The sequence below is a fragment of the Zalophus californianus genome, chromosome 11 (genome assembly GCF_009762305.2).
Source record: "Zalophus californianus isolate mZalCal1 chromosome 11, mZalCal1.pri.v2, whole genome shotgun sequence".
Taxonomy (NCBI): domain Eukaryota; kingdom Metazoa; phylum Chordata; class Mammalia; order Carnivora; family Otariidae; genus Zalophus; species Zalophus californianus.
The window spans coordinates 46,530,938-46,552,281 of NC_045605.1; the positions used below are offsets into that span (position 1 = coordinate 46,530,938).

At 40.2% G+C, this 21,344-nt stretch overlaps 1 protein-coding gene across 1 annotated transcript; it reads left to right on the top strand.

Moving 5' to 3' along the window:
• The first annotated feature begins 5,143 nt into the window (after nucleotides 1-5,143).
• On the top strand, nucleotides 5,144-7,787 carry CCDC89 (coiled-coil domain containing 89). The gene has a single exon (XM_027579916.2). The coding sequence runs from the start codon at nucleotides 5,335-5,337 to the stop codon at nucleotides 6,445-6,447; it is 1,113 nt and encodes a 370-aa protein (XP_027435717.1). The 5' UTR covers nucleotides 5,144-5,334; the 3' UTR covers nucleotides 6,448-7,787.
• The last annotated feature ends 13,557 nt before the right edge of the window (nucleotides 7,788-21,344 follow it).

Sequence of the window (21,344 nt, forward strand, 5' to 3'; positions counted from 1 at the left end):
GATTTAGTTGTGTTGTCAAGTTAATCTAACTTCTTATTTCGAATGAAATACTTTATGTTAGGAGTCCTAAAATTTAAATTCCCTAGCAAGGCTAAAGAACTGCTGAGCTAATATTTCTTGAGTCTTCACTGCAAGTCTAGACATTGTTTCCTCTAAGTGAGAAGCTCTGAGTGTGTTATTGAAAGTGTAATTTTTATTTTAAAAAAGTAGTTGAAAAACATTGACGGTAAGCCAACATTTATTTTTGAAAAGTTTCCCATGGAGACATTTTTGGGGTCATTTTAATATATAAAGCATACTCCTCCTTAGGACCCAACTTGCTTGCCTTTCTCAAAACAAGCACTGATTTTAATGTAGGTTAGGGGGATCCTGGATGGTCAGGAGTGTGAGACCTTACTATAGGTGTCTAGCAAATGTCATTGAAGATAACTAGTGTGCTCGCCACATCTAAAGATGTTAGAATCTTCTACCCATTTGCCAGTAAGAGCAACTAACCTAGAACAATGCCCTTCCCATTGTCTCTCAAAGTCTTCTAGGGAGATGTGTAGTCCAGCTCTATGCCCCAATTCTGTTCTGACTGCAGGGGAGGGGCAAGATGAGCTGAGGGGAGGCACACCTCCCCAGTCGGCCAGGAATAGTAGCAGAAGTGCAAATCTTGTTCCAGCTCCTGCACTTCAAGGTACCAGCTCTTCTCAGCCCTTCTTTCAGTTACCCGCTCAGCTACCTTCCAACATCCAGCCAGCTCTGAAACAATGAGATTGGTTCTAGTGTCTCCCCCTGGGATTGCCTACCTCCTCCTATTCTCAGATCCCCGACGTTCGAAACACCAGAGTGAACAATAGAACCACCTTTGGTATCAAAATGATTTGGGTTTGAATTCTGGCTCTACCATTCTCTGGGTGACATGGGGTAACTTGCTTAACCTCTCTGTGCCTTTGTTTCTTTGTTCCCTGTAAAATAGAAAAAGTAGATAATAATGCCTAGCTTTCAAGAATATTGTTAGAGTTGGGAGGATGAGAGTGAAAAGAGTGAAAATCTCTGCCTGGAGGAGTTGAGGACTCAGGGCCCCACTCCTCAGTGCGCCCCCAAAGAAAAGCAGTCACTCACTCCCATCTCCCCAGTCTCTGGCCACATTCTGTGCTCACCCAGCCTGTGACCGAGCATTTTTATCTCTGGAACACGACCCTGTTTGGAGTCTCCAAACCCAGCAGATTCCTACAGGAAGGAAGGTGGATTTTCCCTTCAATTTTAGACACTTGGAGAAATAAGCATCATCTCCATCATGTGACTGCTACCAGAAGGTTTTACTATCAAGATTACACAGATCACATACAACATCTTGAAATAAAACAAGTAATAAACTGCTCTAGGTGAAGAAGGAATGGTCCTTGGCCATTACTGCATGCAATAAAGATGACTCACACAAAAAATCTAAAAAAACGAAGACATCATAGAGAAGTTATGACTATGATTCTTAAAACTTTATTCCTTATGTCTACAAAATTTTGAGAAAATACCCAATCATTCCAACTCTTGTATAAGAAACTCAATTTACATGATATGAAATTTAAAGTGACTTAAGTAATTACACATAATATTCATAGGAACACACTTTGTAATGGTTAAAAATTAGGAAAAAAACGGGTGTTGATCAATAGAGGAACAGATGAATAAATATTAGAATATGGTGTAGTCATACAATAGAAGGTTATATAATTAAAATGATGAACAAGTCTCATCATAGTATTGATCTTAAACATACAAAGTTTTGTTTAAATAAAAACCAATGTTAGAGAAATTTTCATATAGTGAGATATCACTTATGCAAATTAAAATATATAAAATTCTAAAAAAAAAGAATATTGTTAGAGTTAAAGAGAGAAGATGTAGAAATGCCTAGTACTGTTGTATAGAAGAACTCTGTAAATAGTAGCTTCAAAAAAAGAGACATTAAAAGACTCAACAAAGGCAAGTGGAGGGGACTCTCGTTGTCACTAGGGAGGCATCGGCCCAGCTTTATGCCTTGGACTTCTGGGGAGGAAATATACTGGACGCTTTCAGGTTCAAAAGTAGGTGGGAGGAAATGGTAGGACAAGGAAAACAACGATGCAGAGAGGAGCCCAAAGTCATTATTACTAAACTGCAAGTTCTTTGAGAAGACAGATGGTATCTAATGTTTACTTAGCATCTTGCATCGCACTGTACATAGTAACTGTTTGTTGAGTAAATCAGTGAATGAATATTGATTAGGGTCTTGTGAGGTTAGGGTCTTGTGAGATTCTTAGACTTGACAAGTAAACTGTGGACTTAGTTATTTAAAATAAGTTTAACATATGTAAAATATTTTTAATGTGGAAAATCTGTTTAATCAACAAATATCATCGAGCATCCACTATGTGCAAGGGACATAGAAGAGTGGAGAGAGAGGGGAAAGCATCCAGAAGCTCATCCCTCAAGAAACAACTACTATTAACACTTTCAGTATTTTTCCTCTCGTCTTTTTTTTTTCCCTTAGGAAATATATTCTGTGAATTCACTTTACTACATCAGACAACCATATGTGGTAATCAGCAAATAATGCATTCAATATATGTGTGACCCTTTTACTTAAATGAAGAGGACTATTCTAATTTTCTAGTCACTTGTCTCAACTTTGCAAGTTCCATTTCAGTGTAAGAGCTTGAAATTTAAGGAAAAGAAGGGGAAAATACAAGTAAGTTTAATTCACATTTTTGAAGTCTTTGGAATCCACTTTCATAAAACCTCAGTATCCTATAATTTCAGTAGTTATTAAAATTTCAGTTCAGGACATTTCCCCAGTCTTCCAACATTGCTTTCCTTTTATAGACATGAGACCGTGATCTTTGAGACCAAAGCAAAAATCTGAAACTTTGTTCTGGTGAAATCTGAAGCATTTGAAAATCCATTCAACATCTGTAATGACACCCAGGCTTTTTCTTTCTCATCATGACTTGAGAGACTAAGTCTGAACATCAGAAACAGTGACTGTAGGAATACTCAACTCTTCACTCTGTGCTTAAGTTTTCCCAGGATTTAAGATCATTCTGAATTTTAAATTTTTTATCTTTCTTTTTTCAGTTCTCTTTCTAGCATAAAGATGTCCATGCCATTAAGTTACTTATAAACACGATAATGTTTAATGGCTGCATAATATTCTAAGAAAATACAATTTCTTAACATTTTCTCTTTTTGGACACTTAGGTTTCCAGCTTTTAGTTGTTATAAACCACACTGCCATGAAAAATTTTGAGCAAAACTTTTTCTTTTGCATTATTTTCTAAGCAAAACTCTCCCCAGAAGGGTGATCATCAGTTCAAAAGGCATAAAAATATTTCAAGTCCTCAATACCTACTGTCAACTCACTTACACCAAGAGTATGAGACAGTACCTATTTCACTGTACCCTGGCCAGTCCTGGGTTGTCTTAAAATGGGAAAATTTTGACTAAATTGATAGATGAAACGATACCTACTTTTAACTTATATTTATTGGATCACTGATGGGTTCAATACTTGGCCATTTCCGTCCCCTCATCTGTGAACCTAATTGTTCCTTTCTCTTTTAAGATGTTAATGCTTTATTTGTTTGGGCCTTCTACAAAAATATAAATCTATCATTTGTCATCTTTTTTAAAAAAAGATTTTATTTATTTTTTGACAGAGAGAGAGTGAGAGAGGGAACACAAGCAGAGGGAGTGGGAGAGGGAGAAGCAGGCTTCCCGCTGAGCAGGGAGCCCGATGCAGGGCTCGATCCCAGGACTCTGGGATCATGACCTGAGCCAAAGGCAGATGCTTGACGACTGAGCCACCCAGGCGCCCCATTGCTTGTCATCTTTATGGTGGATTTTTCCCCCAGTTTGAAATTTGCCTTCAACATCCATTTCAACACATGTTTATCTAAGCCTCCCCAAAGTGCCAAGCCCTGGTCAAGTATCAAGGATGGCACAGATGCAGTCCCTGCCCTTAATGATCTTAGGGTTTAATAGGGGGAGGCAGGCAGGTGAGTAATGAGTGCAATAGGGTTTCCATTAGAAGTGTGAGCAGTCTATAGCGGATGCACTGAAAGAGGTGACTGGTCAATTCTCATGTAGGGGCCAGGAAAGGCTTCACAGAGGAGATGATTCTGAACTGAGTATTGATGCTGAGTAAATTAGTGGAGCAACAAGGGACAAAGTGGGAAAAGGCATTCCAGGCAGAGAAAACACCTACAAACAAGGCCAGAGAGCAGGTCTGTTAGGAGAACTTCAGTGGTTGGGTTGGACTAAGGTGTAAAATGTCAGGTCCTGTGCAACAAGAGGCTGGAGAACCCTCAGAGCTCACAATTTAAAAAATTATAAATGAGATGTTCAGCAAAGTCAAATTAGGCGTTTCCTTACTCATCTTTTACATAATGTTTAAGCTAAGAAAGTCTTTTCTGACCCAGAGTTTTTATGCTTACCTTTGTTTTCTTCTAGTTTCCATTTTTAATACTTTGATTTTATTTTACTCATGACATTTAACTGCTTAGTACATCTGGAATTGACTTTGGTATATGATGGTAAGCCTCATTTAGATCTTTTTTGTTGTAATGTTTATCACATCTATATTGTTCATTAAGCTTCTTTCTGTAACCTTATTTTGCTAATGGGTAAAACGGGGAATGCTGAATATCTAATAAGAGGTATTCAATCCAGCCAAGGACCATGGTAAGGGAAAAGAAAGAAATTTCACTGGGGTTTGCTCTTTTACTGAGTTGTGTTAAACACTACATGTACACCTCACAGGCACTTAGGATCCTGACTCCCAGGGTAGCGCTGCTATTTTGTTTTTATAGATTGCAAATTTTTAAGGAGCAAACCTGTTTCCACAGACAGTAATTTATTCTCATGACAACTGAAGGGGGGAGAGGGAGGAGGAATATGCCACCGGCAGCTTGATTTGTTTACTCCTCCCAGAAATTAGGTAGTTTTCTCCTGCCCCTCCCCCGCCCGCTCCCCCGTCCCCCCGCTCCACCCGCATGCTGGCTGGAAACCCAGTGGGACTTGCATCTCCTCTCTTTACAATCCAGGCCAGACAGCGGGCTGGGAGCTGGGAGGTGGGAGCTGAGAGCTGTGATTTGTTGGAAAGGCAACCATAACCTGACCGGATTGGTTCTGGACTCCCCCAGATCTCCTTGTTACTTCACAGCATTCTGAAGACCTGCCCACCAATCACAGGGCTCCTTACTGGAAAAAGCAACTGCTGGAGAGTGCTGGGAGCCGCTAGCAACACTGAGGCTTCTGAATCCGAGGGGAAAGACTGTGCGGTTAGCTGATGGTGGAGGAGAGCAGCGCCTAATGCCTCAGGAAGAGAAGCCTCCCAGGATGGACCCTCCACCCACGGACGAGCCCTTAGACAAGCAAACCAAAAAACTGGAAAAGCAGGAAGAGGAGATGGAATTTAAGGAACTGGATGGTCTGAGGGAGGCCTTGGCAAACCTCCGGGGACTGTCCGAGGAGGAGAAGAGCGAGAAGGCGATGCTTTGCTCCCGCATCCAGGAGCAGTCCCAGCTCATCTGCATCCTGAAGCGGAGGTCAGACGAGGCCCTGGAGCGCTGCCAGATCCTGGAGCTGCTCAACACAGAGCTGGAGGAGAAGAGGGTGCTGGAGGCCGAGAAGCTGAAGGCCAAGACCGCGCACGCCCGGAAGCTGGAGGAACGCTTTATGAGCCTGGCAGCCAACCACGAGTTGATGATCCGCTTCAAGGACGAACACAAGAGTCAGAACGTGAAGCTCAGGGAGGAGAATGAGAAACTGAGGCTGGAGAACAGCAGCCTCTTCAGCCAGGCTCTGAAGGACCGGGAGGCCAAAGTGTTGGAGCTCACCGCCCGGAGCGAGGCCCTCTCCGAGGAGCTGGAGACCCTGAAGCAGAGGTGCTCTCAGGAAGCCTGCCAGGCACAGGCCAGGGAGAGGGAGCTGCTGGAGCTGCAGGGCCAGCAGGCTTGCGCCCACGCCAGCGAGATGGAGCAGCTGCGGAGCCAGGTGCAGAGCTTCCAGCAGCAGCACCGGCAGGCGGTGGAGCAGATGGCCAAGGCTGAGCGGGCGCACGGCAGCCTGAACCAGGAGCTGCAGGCCAGGCTGCAGACGGTCACTCGTGAGAAGGACGAGCTGTTGCAGCTGGCCATGGAGAGGGGCCGGGTGCTTCAGAACAAGCAGGCAGAGATCCGGCAGCTTGAGGAGAAGCTGGAGACAGCAGACGTGGCCAGGAGGCATGCCCTGGAGAGGTTCCAACAAGAGGCAGCGGCCGTGGACAGTAACTTGAGAGTACGGGAACTTCAGCGCAGGGTCAACGGGATCCAGAAGGCCTACGATGAGCTCAGGCTGCAGTCTGAAGCCTTCAAAAAGCACAGCCTGGATCTTTTAAGCAAGGAGAGGGAACTCAACGCCAAACTCCGCCATCTCTTTCCATAGGAAGCTTCCGTTTCCTCTTTCCTCTAATTTAGAATTTAACTATTTGTGCCTTAGCACTATGACAAGAGTAAAGTTGGTTTCCCATTTATAATACTTTTAAGCACAAAAGGCAATTCAAAAGCTGCTTTACTGTGATGTTGTGGTTGTTACGGTTGTAAGGCTAGCACTGTTTCAGCCCTACCACCTAAAATACACACGATTTACCAGATTTCTTTCTGTGCCTTGAAAATTGTCCCAAGTTTGCTATCATTATCTCCATCTTCCTCATAACTTATTCATTCTCAACCCCAGATATTTTCAGATATCCTGAGACTTTAAATTAGCAGCTCCTATGGACTTAAGTGAATCTTAAAAGTGCAATGAGATGTACTATTGTGAAAACAGTTTTGCATAGTTCCCCCTTGTAGATAGGTAGGCCTGTAGTCTCCCTTAGTTGAAGACATAAACTGTAACAGTTAATAGCATAATAATAGCATAGAAAACTTGCAGAAGAAAGTGTCTGATTTTGCAGCTGACAGTTGCTTGCTTCACCTGCTTTACAGCAGTATCCTTTTGATTTTATTTTACTTGCACTAGCTTGGAAAACAAAGATTGAAATCATTAAGTTCTTTACCAAAGTTGGCAGACTTTATTACAGTCATTCTATACAAGCAGTAAGATTCAAATAAGTGAAATCAACTAGTTTTTATTTTTCCTGCAAGCTTAGATCACATTCCATTTTCTTGCTTTTTTTCCTTTATAAAAACAGGATTTCAAGGTGCCAGGATGCAAGTATCAGCAGTTTCATTTAATATTGCATAATATGCTAATAGGCAAAAGGCCCCAATTTAGGGTAACACGTCACAGCAGACTGAGTAGGATACATAAAGCAATGCATAGTGATTGTTTTCTTTCTATTAGCATTATTTCCTTGCAATTACCTTTTCCTTTTTTATTCTTATTTTTTTAAACTTTTCCTTATTTTAAAAAAACATCTAAATGAAATATATATGTATACTTACAGCATGTTTGTAGGAATACCTAAATATGTAGATATATAAAAACAATAGTTATTACATCTATTTATAGAAAGTTCTTAAAGAGGCAGTTATAAAAAATACACTTTATGCTTCCTTATTTCCCTAGTTTTAGTCAAGATATAAACATTATTATAAATATCTCTCAAAATAGATTATAATATTTTTCTTACCCATTTGGTGCCAAGGGCCCCAAGAGTTACCTAATTATTCAGATGTATTATTTTTACTTGGTATCTTTTTTTTTTTGACAGCGTATTTTTTTAATTATTTTTTATTGTTATGTTAATCACCATACATTACATCATTAGTTTTTGATGTAGTGTTCCATGATTCATTGTTTGTGCATAACACCCAGTGCTCCACGCAGAACGTGCCCTCTTTAATACCCATCACCAGGCTAACCCATTCCCCCCACCCCCCCCCTCCCCTCTAGAACCCTCAGTTTGTTTTTCAGAGTCCATCGTCTCTCATGGTTTGTCTCCCCCTCCGACTTATTCCCCTTCATTCTTCCCCTCCTGCTATCTTTTTTTTTTTCGTAACATATATTGCATTATTTGTTTCAGAGGTACAAATCTGTGATTCAACAGTCTTGCACAATTCACAGCGCTCTACTTGGTATCTTTTTAATAAACAATTTTTGAGTGTTACTTTACCTCAGGCAGTTTTTTAAACCTATTTTCTCACAGTCCTATTAAGATTGTGGTATTAAATACAAATTCCAAGAAACCATGTTGTTGGCTTGAAAGGACTATTTATTTACTTCCTTTTACACATTCAAGAATCAGAATATACGAGCTAATTTTTTTAAATTTTTTTATTATGTTAATAACCATACATTACATCATTAGTTCTTGATGTAGTGTTCCATGATTCATTGTTTGTGCATAACACCCAGTGCTCCACGCAGAATGTGCCCTCCTTAATACCCATCACCAGGCTAACCCATCCTCCCACCCCCCCTCCCCTCTAGAACCCTCAGTTTGTTTTTCAGAGTCCATAGTCTTTTATGGTTCATCTCCCCCTCCGACTTACTCCCCTTCATTCTTCCCCTCCTGCTATCTTCTTCTTTTTCTTTTTTCTTAACATATCTTGCATTATTTGTTTCAGAAGTACAGATCTGTGATTCAACAGTCTTGCACAATTCACAGCGCTCACCATAGCACATACCCTACCCAATGTCTATCACCCAGCCACCCCATCCCTCCCACCCCCCACCACTCAGCAACACCCAGTTTGTTTCCTGAGATTAAGAATTCCCCATATCAGTGAGGTCATATGATACATGTCTTTCTCTGATTGACTTATTTCACTCAGCATAACACCCTCCAGTTCCAACCACGTCATTGCAAATGGCAAGATCTCATTCCTTTTGATGGCTGCATAATATTCCATTGTGTATATATACCACTTCTTCTTTATCCATTCATCTGTCGATGGACATCTTGCCTCTTTCCACAGTTTGGCTATTGTGGACATTGCTGCTATAAACATTGGGGTGCACGTACCCCTTCGGATCCCTACATTTGTATCTTTGTGGTAAATACCCAGTGCAATTGCTGGATCATATGGTAGCTCTATTTTCAACTGTTTGAGGAACCTCCATACTGTTTTCCAGAGTGGCTGCACCAGCTTGCAAATAGGAGCTAATTTAATTATGGTTATCCCTTATTGAGCTCATACTATTTATCTTTGTGCTGAAGCAGTTTGGATGGCTTGTTTTATTTATTTATTTATTTATTTATTTATTTATTCATTCATTCATTCATTCATTCATTCATTCATTCATTCCATAGGGCCATTTGAGAAGGTAATTATTTCTATTGTAAGGAAGAGGAAACTGGGATTCAGTAATTTGCCCAAGGCCCCTTGATCACTGGGGGTGCTGGGATTTTGATGACAACACCCCACTGAAAGATTCCTTGACCATCTACTAAGTACCAAGCTCAGGATTTAGGCACCAAGAATAAGCATGAAGAAGCAACTTTCCTATACTGGGAGAGCTCCTGCACAGTCTAGGAGCAAAAAAAAGCAATTACATATAATGTGATGTGTTTTCCTGAGGGTGTTATGAGATCACAGTAGGTAAAATACAGACACACACACACACACACACAGCAGCTAACTCTGCCTAGGGTAAAGGTCAGGAAAGTAGAGAGGATTGATTGGTAGGGATGACTAATACAAGAGTTGATATGTAAGCTGGTTCCTAAATAACCAGAATTTCATCAGTGTAGAAAAGGGAGAAAGGTCTGAGACAGCATTGTGTAGAAAGTCACGGAGTTTTTAAAAAATGTACAGGGTATTTGGGGACATAATAAGTAGTTGGGAGAAGGTTCGGAGAAGCATATCTACATATAAGACTGGAAGATTAAGTTGTGGACAGAGGACAGGGCACCTCAAAAGCTAGGCAGTCCCCTCATAATGGAGGTGAAAAGGGAGGAGAGGGGCAAGTGTACATACGCAGCCACAAATCAGCCCTCCTTTTCCCGGCCAGATTGGGCAGCTTTGCATGGGGCCTGGTGCACATGCGTGCCAGCATCCCTTCCTTTCTCCCACCATCGCCCCCAGCCCTTTCTGCCTGTCCAAGCTCCACCCACTGGGCCCAGCAGGCTGTCTGGAGGTAGTGTAGTTCGCTCAAATTTTATGCCCAGCCTTCGTGGAGGAGGCAGCTCCTGGGCAGGGGCAAGGTGGGTCTTAGAAACAGGCTGAGGGCAGTTTGGGCAGGGAATCTTGGCGTCCTCATACCGAAGTGTGGTCTAGTAGAGGACTTAGCCCATGGTAGTACTCTTTAGATGGGGAAGGGTGCATCTAGAAGAGTGCGGGGGTGCGTAAGGTAGGGGGACAGGGCATGTGTCCCCTAAAACATGGGCACAAAGGAAGGTCTCAGGTGCTCGGGTCTGAGGACACTACTGTTCAGTCATGCTAAGGCTTTTGTATTAGGTTGTACAATATGAAATTGCCACTTTGTGGGTCATAAATGATTAGATATTGACTTTCATGATGTTCACTCTAATACCCCTTTGAAAGATATTAAAAGGATAGGATAGTGGGTAATGAGAAGATGAATGCCTACAGAATGGAATGTAGGAATGGCTACAGATGGAAGAGACTGATGTGGAGAACGAAGGTAAAAGAAATGTAGGAAAAATTAAACTTCCTTACAACTTACAGCCCACTGACAAGTACTTGGGACAGGCAGAATGACTTTCTTCCAGAAACTCAACTGCCTCAATACTTTGCTAAAGGCAAAAGGTAACCTTAGCTTGACATTAGCCCTACCTCCAGGATCTTGTAAGTCTTCTTTAACATATAAAAATCCCTTTGGACACCTCCTTTATATCTACACTGCCCTGCCCCCCGCCAAGATATATGTTAGTAATCATCCTCCAAACTTATGGTCCACTGATAAATATCTGAAGGGTCTCATGATTAAGGTTTTACTAGACAGTAGTGAATGACATTATCCTAACAGCAGCTAGGCCCTCAAAGTCCTGGAAGCCTTACCTCCAAATTCCTTAGAGACTTAAGCTATTTCTAACACACTCCCAACTTGCAAGTATATAATCAGTCTCTTCTCATGATCCCAGTGCAGCTTTTTGCCCATGTCCCCATGCTTTAATAAAACCACCTATTTTGCACCAAAGACATCTCAAGAATCCTTTCTTGACTGTTTGCTCCCAAACCCCATTTCACATCAGAGCCCACAATACAGAATAAGAAAGTAAGAGGAATGTGAACCTATCATGTGTCCAATGCTTTTCATTTCAGCCACATACCAACTCTTCAAGGGGGGTTCATTTATCACTGTTTTACAGATGAGAAAAGTGAGACTCAGGGAAGTGACTTGCCCAAAGCCAGGGGGCTTTGTTGGGGGATGGGGGCAGGAGAAAGGTTTGAACCCAAGCTCCTCTGGCAGGGCCAGCTTCATAGGCGTGTCACCTGCATAGAGGCCCCACATTTGGTTTAATGCTCTGCTGTCACTGTCTTGAGATTTTTTTTTTTAGAGAGAGCCAGTGAATGCGGGTGGGGGAGGGGCAGAGGGAGAGAGAGAGAGAGAGAGAGAGAGAGAATGGTTTAAACAGGCTCCGCACCCAGTGAGAGCCCAACTTGGGACTCAATCACCTGACCCTGAGATCATGATCTGAACCAAAATCAAGAGTCAGATGTTTAACTGACTGAGCCACCCAGATGCCCCAAGATTCTTAATAACTGTGTGACAAGGAGTTACACGTTTTTCTTTGGTGCTGGGCACTGCAAATTATGTGGCTGGGCCTTTTTTCTGGCTCAAAAATCCATGCTTTCTCCCACTATACAAACTGTCTTCTAACCAGCCACAGAAAAGCATTATTTTCTTTTTCCTCCGTGCTCCACAGCACTTTGCATTCCACTGTCTCAGTGCTTATCTTGTTTTAATCTGTGACCCACAGCCAGAGTTGGGGATGAGCAACCAGTTTTGTTATTGTGGTATGCTGATCTATAAAATGATGCTTATCGCTGGAACAAATTAAAAAAGCATAAAGTGGCCGCCTCCAAACTACTGCCCTTGAGGGGAAATTTGAAAAACAATAAAACTCCTTTCTAAGGCACACCTATAACCCTAGTGAATTTTTTCTGCAACATCCACAAGCAGTAACCCTAAAATGAAAGTCAGCAGAACAGAGATTCTAAAAACAAATAATGTGTGAATAGTGCTGTGTAGATAGAGTGATCTTTCGTGTTATGTTTTTGTAATCCCCTCAGTGTGCCTCTTAGGAACTTGTCTAGTTCAAAAAAACAAAAACACAAAAACATCACCAAAGAGGGCTACAGAAAAGGTGAACTGACTGGGCGGATGTTTTCACAAATACTCTGCTTCCATTGGTGAAAATTCATTCAGGTTAATTTGTTTCTAGAAAGGTATTAACAGAAAATCTATTTCTTCCCAACTCCACTATATTAAAGTTAAACAATGATTTATTTATTTATTTATTTATTTATTTATTTATTTATTTATTAAGTAGGCTCCATGCCCAATGTGGGGCTTGGACTCAAGACCCTGAGACCAAGAGCCGGTTGCTCAACCGAGTCACTCAGGCACTCCAAGTCAAATAGTTATTTAAAGAACAGTGTTTGAAGGAGTACCTGCCTGGGCGCTTGCTGTTCTATCCAGCCCTTGTTGCCCCAGATACCTGTGGATGGAAGGGATGGACGTTGGATAGGCCATCAGCAATGCCTGCTGTACCACATCTTCTGAGACTGACAGAACCTTATCAGGCAGGGAGTCTTTTTTTTTATCTTGGTCTCCTAAAAAAAAAGTTGGAATTTTGGGGAGGTGGCCAAGAATGGGCTTTTCTAATCATTTGTGCATCTCCCTAGGGACAAGCCGGATGTTATTTTCCAAAGACTAAAAACATCTGTTTAAATTTAAGGGCCTAAGGCCGTACAGATGAGTCTTCCTGCCTGATGCGGTTCTCTAAAAATCCAAGAAAACTTCTCCCTTAGACAGATCTCCCTGGTCATTCATTACACATTCAACTGACCACAGAGCCCCCTTCCTCAACCACCTCACTCCTCAGTTCTACAAAGGGACTCTCTTAGCTATTTGCCAGACTGTGCCTATTGAATGCTCTAATCCAATCTTACTTGTACTAGTCTAAAATAATCTTCCCTTTCATGTTTGAGATGGTTCATTACAGCGTCATTTGTAATAGCAAAAGATTGGAAACAGCTTAAATACCATCAATAAGGCACTGGTTAAGTAAATTGTGGGCCCTTTATACTTCGGAATACATTGCAAATATATTTTAAAAGAAAAGGAAAATGAAGCTCTTTATGTACAGATATGAAAATATCTCCAGGATACATGTAGGGAAAAAAACAAACAGGGTGCCGAATAATACCTGTAGTATACTATCTTCTGTATAAGGGGAAGAGAGGAATAAGAATGCAAACATATATTTACTCCCATCTGCTCAAATAAATATTGAAAATAAATACTAATTTAGTAGGATGGAGGGGTATGGGGAGTGGGATGGTGAGGGATAGGACTGGGAAGGAAACTCAGTGTATACCATTTTATACCATTTGACTTTTGAGCCACCTGAATGTATTACCTATTCAAAAAGACAATACAATTAAAAACAATCTTCCACTTAACTGTTTAACTTCCTGGTAAGCTCTATTTCTGTGAAGATGACTCAAAAAGCCTGCAGATTTTTCTTTCTCCAAGAATTAAGTAGACAAGACATATTTTATATAGAGCCAAATATGGCCTGACAGATTTAGGTCAGGCCATTCGGCTGACAGCCGCTGCTTTCACAAAATGTTCAGCCACATATGGCTAATGACAATTTCTTTTTCTACCCTGAATGCCTCCAAAGATGACTATTTCTCTCCTGAATTTAAAGATTTGAATGTATTAACTTTTCTCACGGATTTTCATCTATCTGTGTGAGACCTGAATTTTAGATCTTAGAAAGACTATGTTCTCATATATTAAAGTTTTTAGACTGGTTTTGGTTTCGCCCTAATAGACAAACAAAAGGTGGTAGAGGTAGGGCAGGCTAAGCCATTCTGACCTTTCCATTTTAATGTTATTCATCTAATGTACCTCATTAATTTAACAAATATTTAGAGAGCCTCTAATTGGCCAGGTATTTAACCTTATCCTCCCTGATTTTGCCTCCTAGTGGGTGAGGAAAATGCTGAAGGATAGGATGACAGAGGGAGTGCATAGCAGAGCTTGCCAACATAGTGTAGAAGAGGTTAGGGACAGTTTTCCTCGAAGTGGCAGTTAAGCTAAAGCCGGCAAGTGTGTAAGAATTGCCCAAAAGAAGAGATGAGGAAAACACAAGAGTACCGCTCGGCAGCCTTCAGCGCACCTCCTGTTCTGGTAAGAAACTGCCGTTCCCAGGAGCCACACCATCCGGAGCTGCAGAATAAGCAGTCACAGGAGACTCTTACAGGGACCCTGTGGCCAGATTAATCACATTATACTCACATCCGTGTTTACCTCCGTCCCTGTCAGAAGTCTGAGCCTTCATAATCTGGCTCAGTCCTCCCCACCGCCCCCATCCCCACTCAAATCCTGCCCCTAGGTCCTTTGAAAACCTAGATCTGTGATCAGCAAACTACCAAGGTATTAGTGTAGTGAGTGAAAGGAGTGCACTGGCATCAGCCTGACTGGATTCAAATCCTGTCACTTACTGGCGGACCTCATACTAGATGAAGAGGAAACCAGAGAGCTAAACTTTCAGTGAGTGAGAGATATGACCAGAGGTTGGCATGAATTTCACACTGGTGTAACCATAGAGAGAAAAGAATTATCCAAATATAGAAAACAGCTTTTTTAAAAAAAAGATTTTATTTATTTGAGAGAGGGAGAGTGCACTGAGGGAGAGTGAGAGGGAGAAGCAGGCTCCCCCCTGAGCAGGGAGCCCAACACGGGGCTCGATCCCAGGACCCTGAGATCATAACTGAGCCAAAGGCAGATGCTTCACAGACAGCCACCCAGGCGCCCTAGAAAGCAGCTTTTTAAATGAATATCCTTCATAGACAATATTCCGAGGAGAAACAGAATCACAACGAAAGCTTAGTAAATTTTATTTATTACTTTTATGGTTAGTTGTAATATTGACATTATTTTAAAATGATTATATTTTAAAACTGTATCATATCTATGAGATACGTGTATGATATGTGTATGAGAGAGAATGAGAGAGAGAGGCTAAAGCAAAACTATGTTCGTGTTGCTAGGGACAAAATTTTCAGTGTATACATCAAGATATTAAAAAGTAAAGTAAAGCATTTGATGTTAAATTTGAATCAAAAATATCAGTCTAAATCTATGGGCAGTTTTTCTTTAAAAAAAAAATACATATGTCCCAGCTCTGTCAATGGAAAGGCCTAAATTCAGTGACAGTCTGGTATAAGCATCCCTCAGGCCCATAAACAAAAAATAGTTTTGTGGCCTCCAAAAACTATTTTCCATTAAAACGAAGAAGGACTCTTTGGAGAAAGGGCTAATTCCAGATCTGGAGTTGGAAAGGTACACAATGAACCTGATGCAGTTAGTTGTATCAGAAAGCAAATAAACCGTCAAAGACTAACACAGTTCTCTTAACAAGACCTGAGAGCCAAGTTGGAGAGGTTCCCAATGGCTAAAGAGTAATTTGAGTACAAAAATAACTGCAATTGAGTGAAGCAAACTGAATATTTTAAAATCTGTGAGTTCATTATGATACACCAAAAAAGACAAACAATAGCAATAATGAAAACAACAAACGCAAAGCTCATTGGTCACTAACTGAAAAGTGGCTATTAAAACTAATTAATTGATCATTTATCTTACTTTTCCTGTTCCCTGTATTTTAGGGTGACAAAATGGCCCATATATGATGAGATAAAGTTGTTTTTCAGAGAATTGCTGATAATTAAAGGAATAAAAGAATTTAAAAGTCATAATTTTGTAACCCCTAGTGAAATAACTTACTCAGGCACTGATCATCATTAGACGAAACTATTAGGAAAAAGGTTAATGGAGAATTTTACAATGGAGGAGGAATTAGTGTCACCATTTGAAAGCATCCATCATTCTTAGGATCAGTAAAAACAGGAAAGTTAAACCTTCATGTGCTGTAGGCCACATCATGAAAAGCGGCACCTTTTAGGAAGTATTCTGGCCATAAATGTTGAACCTGAAGCAAACTAGGCCTGAAACTAATTTCCCACTTACAGGACGGATGGGGCTAATGGGAGAAGTAAAATGGCACCACAAGAAAGCAAACAAACAAATCTAGAATATGGGACATTCAACAAAACAACTGGCCTGGCTTCTTCAATCAAATGGCACTGGGGAAAAGGGGTGGAGGGGATGCTGCCCTAGATGAAAAGAGATTTAAGAGACATACCAAGCAAATGGAATATATAGAATTGTTTGGATCCTGATTTAATCAAGCCATCTGTAGATAGAAATTTGTGGAACAACTGAATATTAACTGGGTTCAAATGACACCAAGAAATCCATAATAATGTTACTGGTTTGCTACCATGGCAATTGTGGTTATAGGAAAAAAATGACTTTAGAGTTAAAAATGCATAGTGACACATGTAAGGATAAAATGACATGACGTTGGGACGCCTGGATGGCTCAGTTGGTTGAGCGTCTGTCTTTGGCTCAGGTCATGATCCCGGGGTCCTGGGATTGGGAGCCTGCTTCTCCCTCCGCCTGCTCTGCCTACAGCTCTCCCTGCTTGTGCTCTCTCTCTCTCTCTCTGGCAAATAAATAAATAAAATCTTTATAAAAAAGAAAAGAAAAGAAAATAACATGATGTCTAGAATTTTTACCTTAAAAAAACTGAGCAAAAAAGAAAAAGGCAGGGAGATTAAACAAGTGTGGCAAAATCTTGATAGCACTTAAATCTGGATGAGGAGTATACAGGGATTCAGTATATTCTTTACTTTTGGGATGATAGCAAATTTTCAGTATTTAAAAAAAATTAAAAAGGGCTGAGGTTTCTGAAGGAAGGAAGAAGAGAAATAATTTGGAATTGGCAATGGGAAACTAGGGCAGCTCAGCCAAGTTCCGGCTCTGGGGTGCCCGGGGTGAGAGATGAGAAGTGGAGTTCTTCCTAACAGCACATGAAAGCCCGGCGTTTGCCCTTCCAAATCCCTAACCTGAAACTTCTACACCTGCTGTCCCTTCCCCCAAAAGCAGTAACTCTCAATTTCAATGGCAGCAACTGTGGGGCTTGATTAGTTGGGAGACATCCCAGTACTTTGTTACTATTTTAGTTGATTACAAATGTTGGTCATTTTTAAATAAATCTGATTCCAGATTAGTCCACAATAGTGTAAGTTTCATTCATTTGCATTCAGAAATGTTTTCTTGAGAGGACAAAGGGATGGAAATATAGCTAGCACATTGGGAATTGTACATAATCCATGCAAATATGCAGCGTTTGTAAACATAATCCTACAGTGCCCAAACACTGTCAATCCCTGAGTCTTCAATTTTCACTCGGTAAGAGCTTCCCATGGTCTTACTTCCTGCTCTTTACAGATTATACTTTCATGGGTGAATAGGCAAACTAGATTAAAATGAGCATATTGGCCCCTGTTGTGCTATTATCCAACTCTGATTCACCTGCATTCCCTACCATCTCTTCTCCAATCCTCTGCTATAGAAAATCCACTAAGTGCATGTATTGGTGCTGAAGTACCACAAAGTCATGGTCTTCGTAGAGGACTTGATAGATTGGTACTCATCATCTATTTCAATCTCTCTTTTAATGTGCTTTCCCCCATATTACAAAAATGGAAAAGCTGTAACAACAGAAACACAGGAGCAAACTATATTTGCCAGACTCCTCTGCAGCTCTATTTGGAAGATGCAAATGAGGCAGGGGCCTTTTCCCCCTGCTTTGGCTGTTGTTGCTGCCAAGCATATTCTTGGAAACACTGGGTTCTTCTGCAACAGGATCCCTAGAGTCATTCACTAGTTTTATGGGATATGGTTTTATATCTAGCCAGCCCCCAAGATAGCACCTAATGATTCTTGTCTCCTAGTATTCAATCCTGTGTAGCCCACTTTCACAGTAAGGTCTGACTGTGTGACCAACAGAATACTACAGAATTGATTATATGTGACTTCTGAGGCCAGGTCATAAAAGACATTGCTGCTGCTTCCTCTGTGTCTTGGATCGTTCACTCTGGAGGCAGCCAGCCATCATGTAGTGTCAACATTCACACAACCTATGGAGAGCCCCACATGGAAGGGGACCTGAAGTTTCCTCCAGCCATCTCGGAGGTGGGTCTCTAGCCCCAGTCAAGCCCACAGATGACTGCATCCCCAGCCAAGATCTGATTGAATTCCATGAAATTCCACAGCCAGACTGCATAACCAAAGCACTTGAAAATTTCTGACCAACAGAAACTTCAAGAGATAATCAATGTTTATTGTGGATTTAAGCCACAAGAATAAGCAAATCTCTATTGTTGTTTTTAGATTTTGGGTAACTTGTTAAGCGGCAATAGATAATTAACACATGGGTTTGAGAGTTTGGGCAGTAGCCGTGCACTTGGAGCTAAATCCCAGTTTTCTATTTTACCACTTTCTCAACTGGGGCAGAGATAGCAGGTCCCCATCAGGCCTATTTGGCCACTTTGTACTGAGAGGCATTTTTGATCACCCAGCCTAGTGCCCACTCCTCCAGTCCTCCCAATAACTTTATAAGCACACATTCTCAGTATTATAAATGTTTCTGCTTAAAATAGCCAGATTGGTTTCTCTTTCCTGCAGCTGAGCTTAACCTAATAAAAAATACCCATCTGAAATTAACAGTGAGACACTAGAGACATTTCTGTTAAAGTTAGAAATAAGACAAGGAAGTTGGCTATCGACAGTATTATTTAACATCAAGGTGGAAGTATTTCATTGTCAAGATAATGAAAAAAACGTACTGCAAAGTAGGAGGCAAATTGTCATTATATATAATAAGGTGATATAATTGTCTACCAGGAAAATTTGAACAAATAAGCTGAAAATAAAAACTATTAAGAAAGTTCAGTGGGATAGTCAGTAAAAAATTTAACAAAAAAGATCAAAAGCTTTCCTATGCAGCACCAATAACCATTTAGAAAATATAAAGGAAGAAATAATCCAGTCCAGTAGCAAAAAATGCATAAGATAACTTGGAAAAATAAACTAATCAATTTAATGCAATTTCCATGAGAATTCCAGCTCTTTTTGAACTTGGAAAATTTTATGACGTTATCTGGAAGGTTCTTTCTTTATTCTTCTAGATACCATAGGTCATATTTATTTTTGCCCCTTGCAGAATTGTTGTCTTTTAGTTGAGATTTGTGTTATGCCTTCCGCTGAAACTGGAGACCTTCTTCATTTATTCATTCAGCAATATTTATTGAAGCCTAAGCTGTGGTAGGTACTGTTCTGGATATCTGGGATTTATCAGTGTCCAACTTTCCTGGCACTTGCTTTCTATCTAAGAAACAACCATATAAACAGCTATTCATTGAGGCTATTTGCTACTTTATTCAGTATCCCAAAGAGAAGTTTCTTAAGACCTAAGAACTGGAAAAATGGCTAAGGAATTCCTATAAAGTTTACTCATGAGAAAACAAAGGAAAGTTTCTCCTTTTGATTTGCCAGGGAAGCTTAGTCTATTGTTAGCTCAACTTGAGTAACTGTAAGATTTTTACGTCTATCCTATTCCAATACAAACTTTCCCCCCTTTTGGAACTCCTTATCTTCCTATTTCACCTATATTTTCACTGATCTTGCTTTTCAAAAATTTGAATTTTTTTGTTTCATTGTATTCTAATGTACTTGTGTACTGCTTCAATACCTTGTGGGATTAGAGGAACAAGATAACATCAAGAAGAAGCAGAGATATCCAGAATGTGGTGCATTTTTTAAGACAACTGCCCTGTCTCTTCAAAAAGCTAATATTAAGAAAAGCTATAAAATAGAAGGGACTATTTTTAGACTGAGAAATGGAAAAAAAAACTTTACAAAAACATAACCAAATGCAGTAAGTGATCCTTGATTGGATCCTGGCTCAAGAGAGTATCCACTATAAAAGATTATTTTGAGGAAAGCTGAGGAAATTTAAATATGGCATGGATAATAGATAATATTAGTAAATGATTGTTAATTTTCTCAAGACCTGATAATAGTGTCATGATTATGAAAGAGAATGTTCTTATTCTTAGAGATACATACTTAAGTATGTTGGGGTGATGTGTCTTGTCTGCAACTTTGGGATGATTCAGCAAAAAAATTATATTTTATAAACATTTATGAGCAAATAAAGCATATATGGCAAATGTTAATTGTTGAATTGTTGAGTCTGGATATTGGATAGTATTGCTAAATCAGTGTGGATACTGTACTATTCTTTCACATATTCTGTGAAATATTTGGAAATTTTTAACGTTGATATATACCTTTTTATTATGCACAGATAAAAGATATAAAACTGTGGTTATTAAAAACATTAGAATACTTCAGTGAAGCTATTTCCTATGCAGTAAAGCTTCTAAAGAAAGAGACTGATACTTTAATTTTCTATGGGAATTCAATTTAGAGACCCTATTATTATGGTCCGACTATCACTAAAACCACTAGAGGTGTTTGCTAGAATTTTGACTCCAACATTACACAGACCTACACCAATCTTTGGGTAATTTACATATTCATTATTCCCTGTGTAGTATTTTCATACACCTGATTTTGGGAATCATTATCTTAGATTTCATATTTTGCATTTACACTTCCTAACATATTCTTCTCAAAGGGCAGTTTTTTTTTTTAAGATTTTATTTATTTATTTGTCAGAGACAGAGAGAGTGAGTGAGCACAAGCAGGGGAGGGGCAGGCAGGAGGAAGAAGCAGGCTCCCTGCTGAGCAAGGAGCCTGATCCCAGGACCCTGGGATCTTGACCTGAGCTGAATGATGGCAGCCGATTAACTGAGCCACCAAGGTGTCCCTCAAATGGCAGTTTTCTTATGCAAGCCATTAGAAATTGTCATATGTACTATTGTGGTTAAATACGGAAAATATGCTTCAAATATTTTAAAAATGAATCAATAAAACCATATGTTAAAACCATCTCAAGGAATTATATACTCTACCTGATAGAGATGTATTTCTCGTTATCTTTTAGTATGGAGAGAGACCACAGCATTGTCACAAGAATGTATATGTAGATTTGAGGGGGAAAAAAACTTCTGAAATTCCTAAAGAACTTGGAAGAAATTTAGTTGAAACCCCAGAGTTCTAAGGAGAAAAGTTTGCCTCTATAATGTAGCCCATTTCAATATCTATTTTTTAAATTAGAATTTGTTTTATGATTTCAAGTAAAGTCGATGCCAAAGAAA

Excerpts from the sequence above, each read along its gene's own strand:
- CCDC89 (XM_027579916.2), top strand. The coding sequence starts at position 5,335 with ATGCCTCAGGAAGAGAAGCCTCCCAGGATGGACCCTCCACCCACGGAC.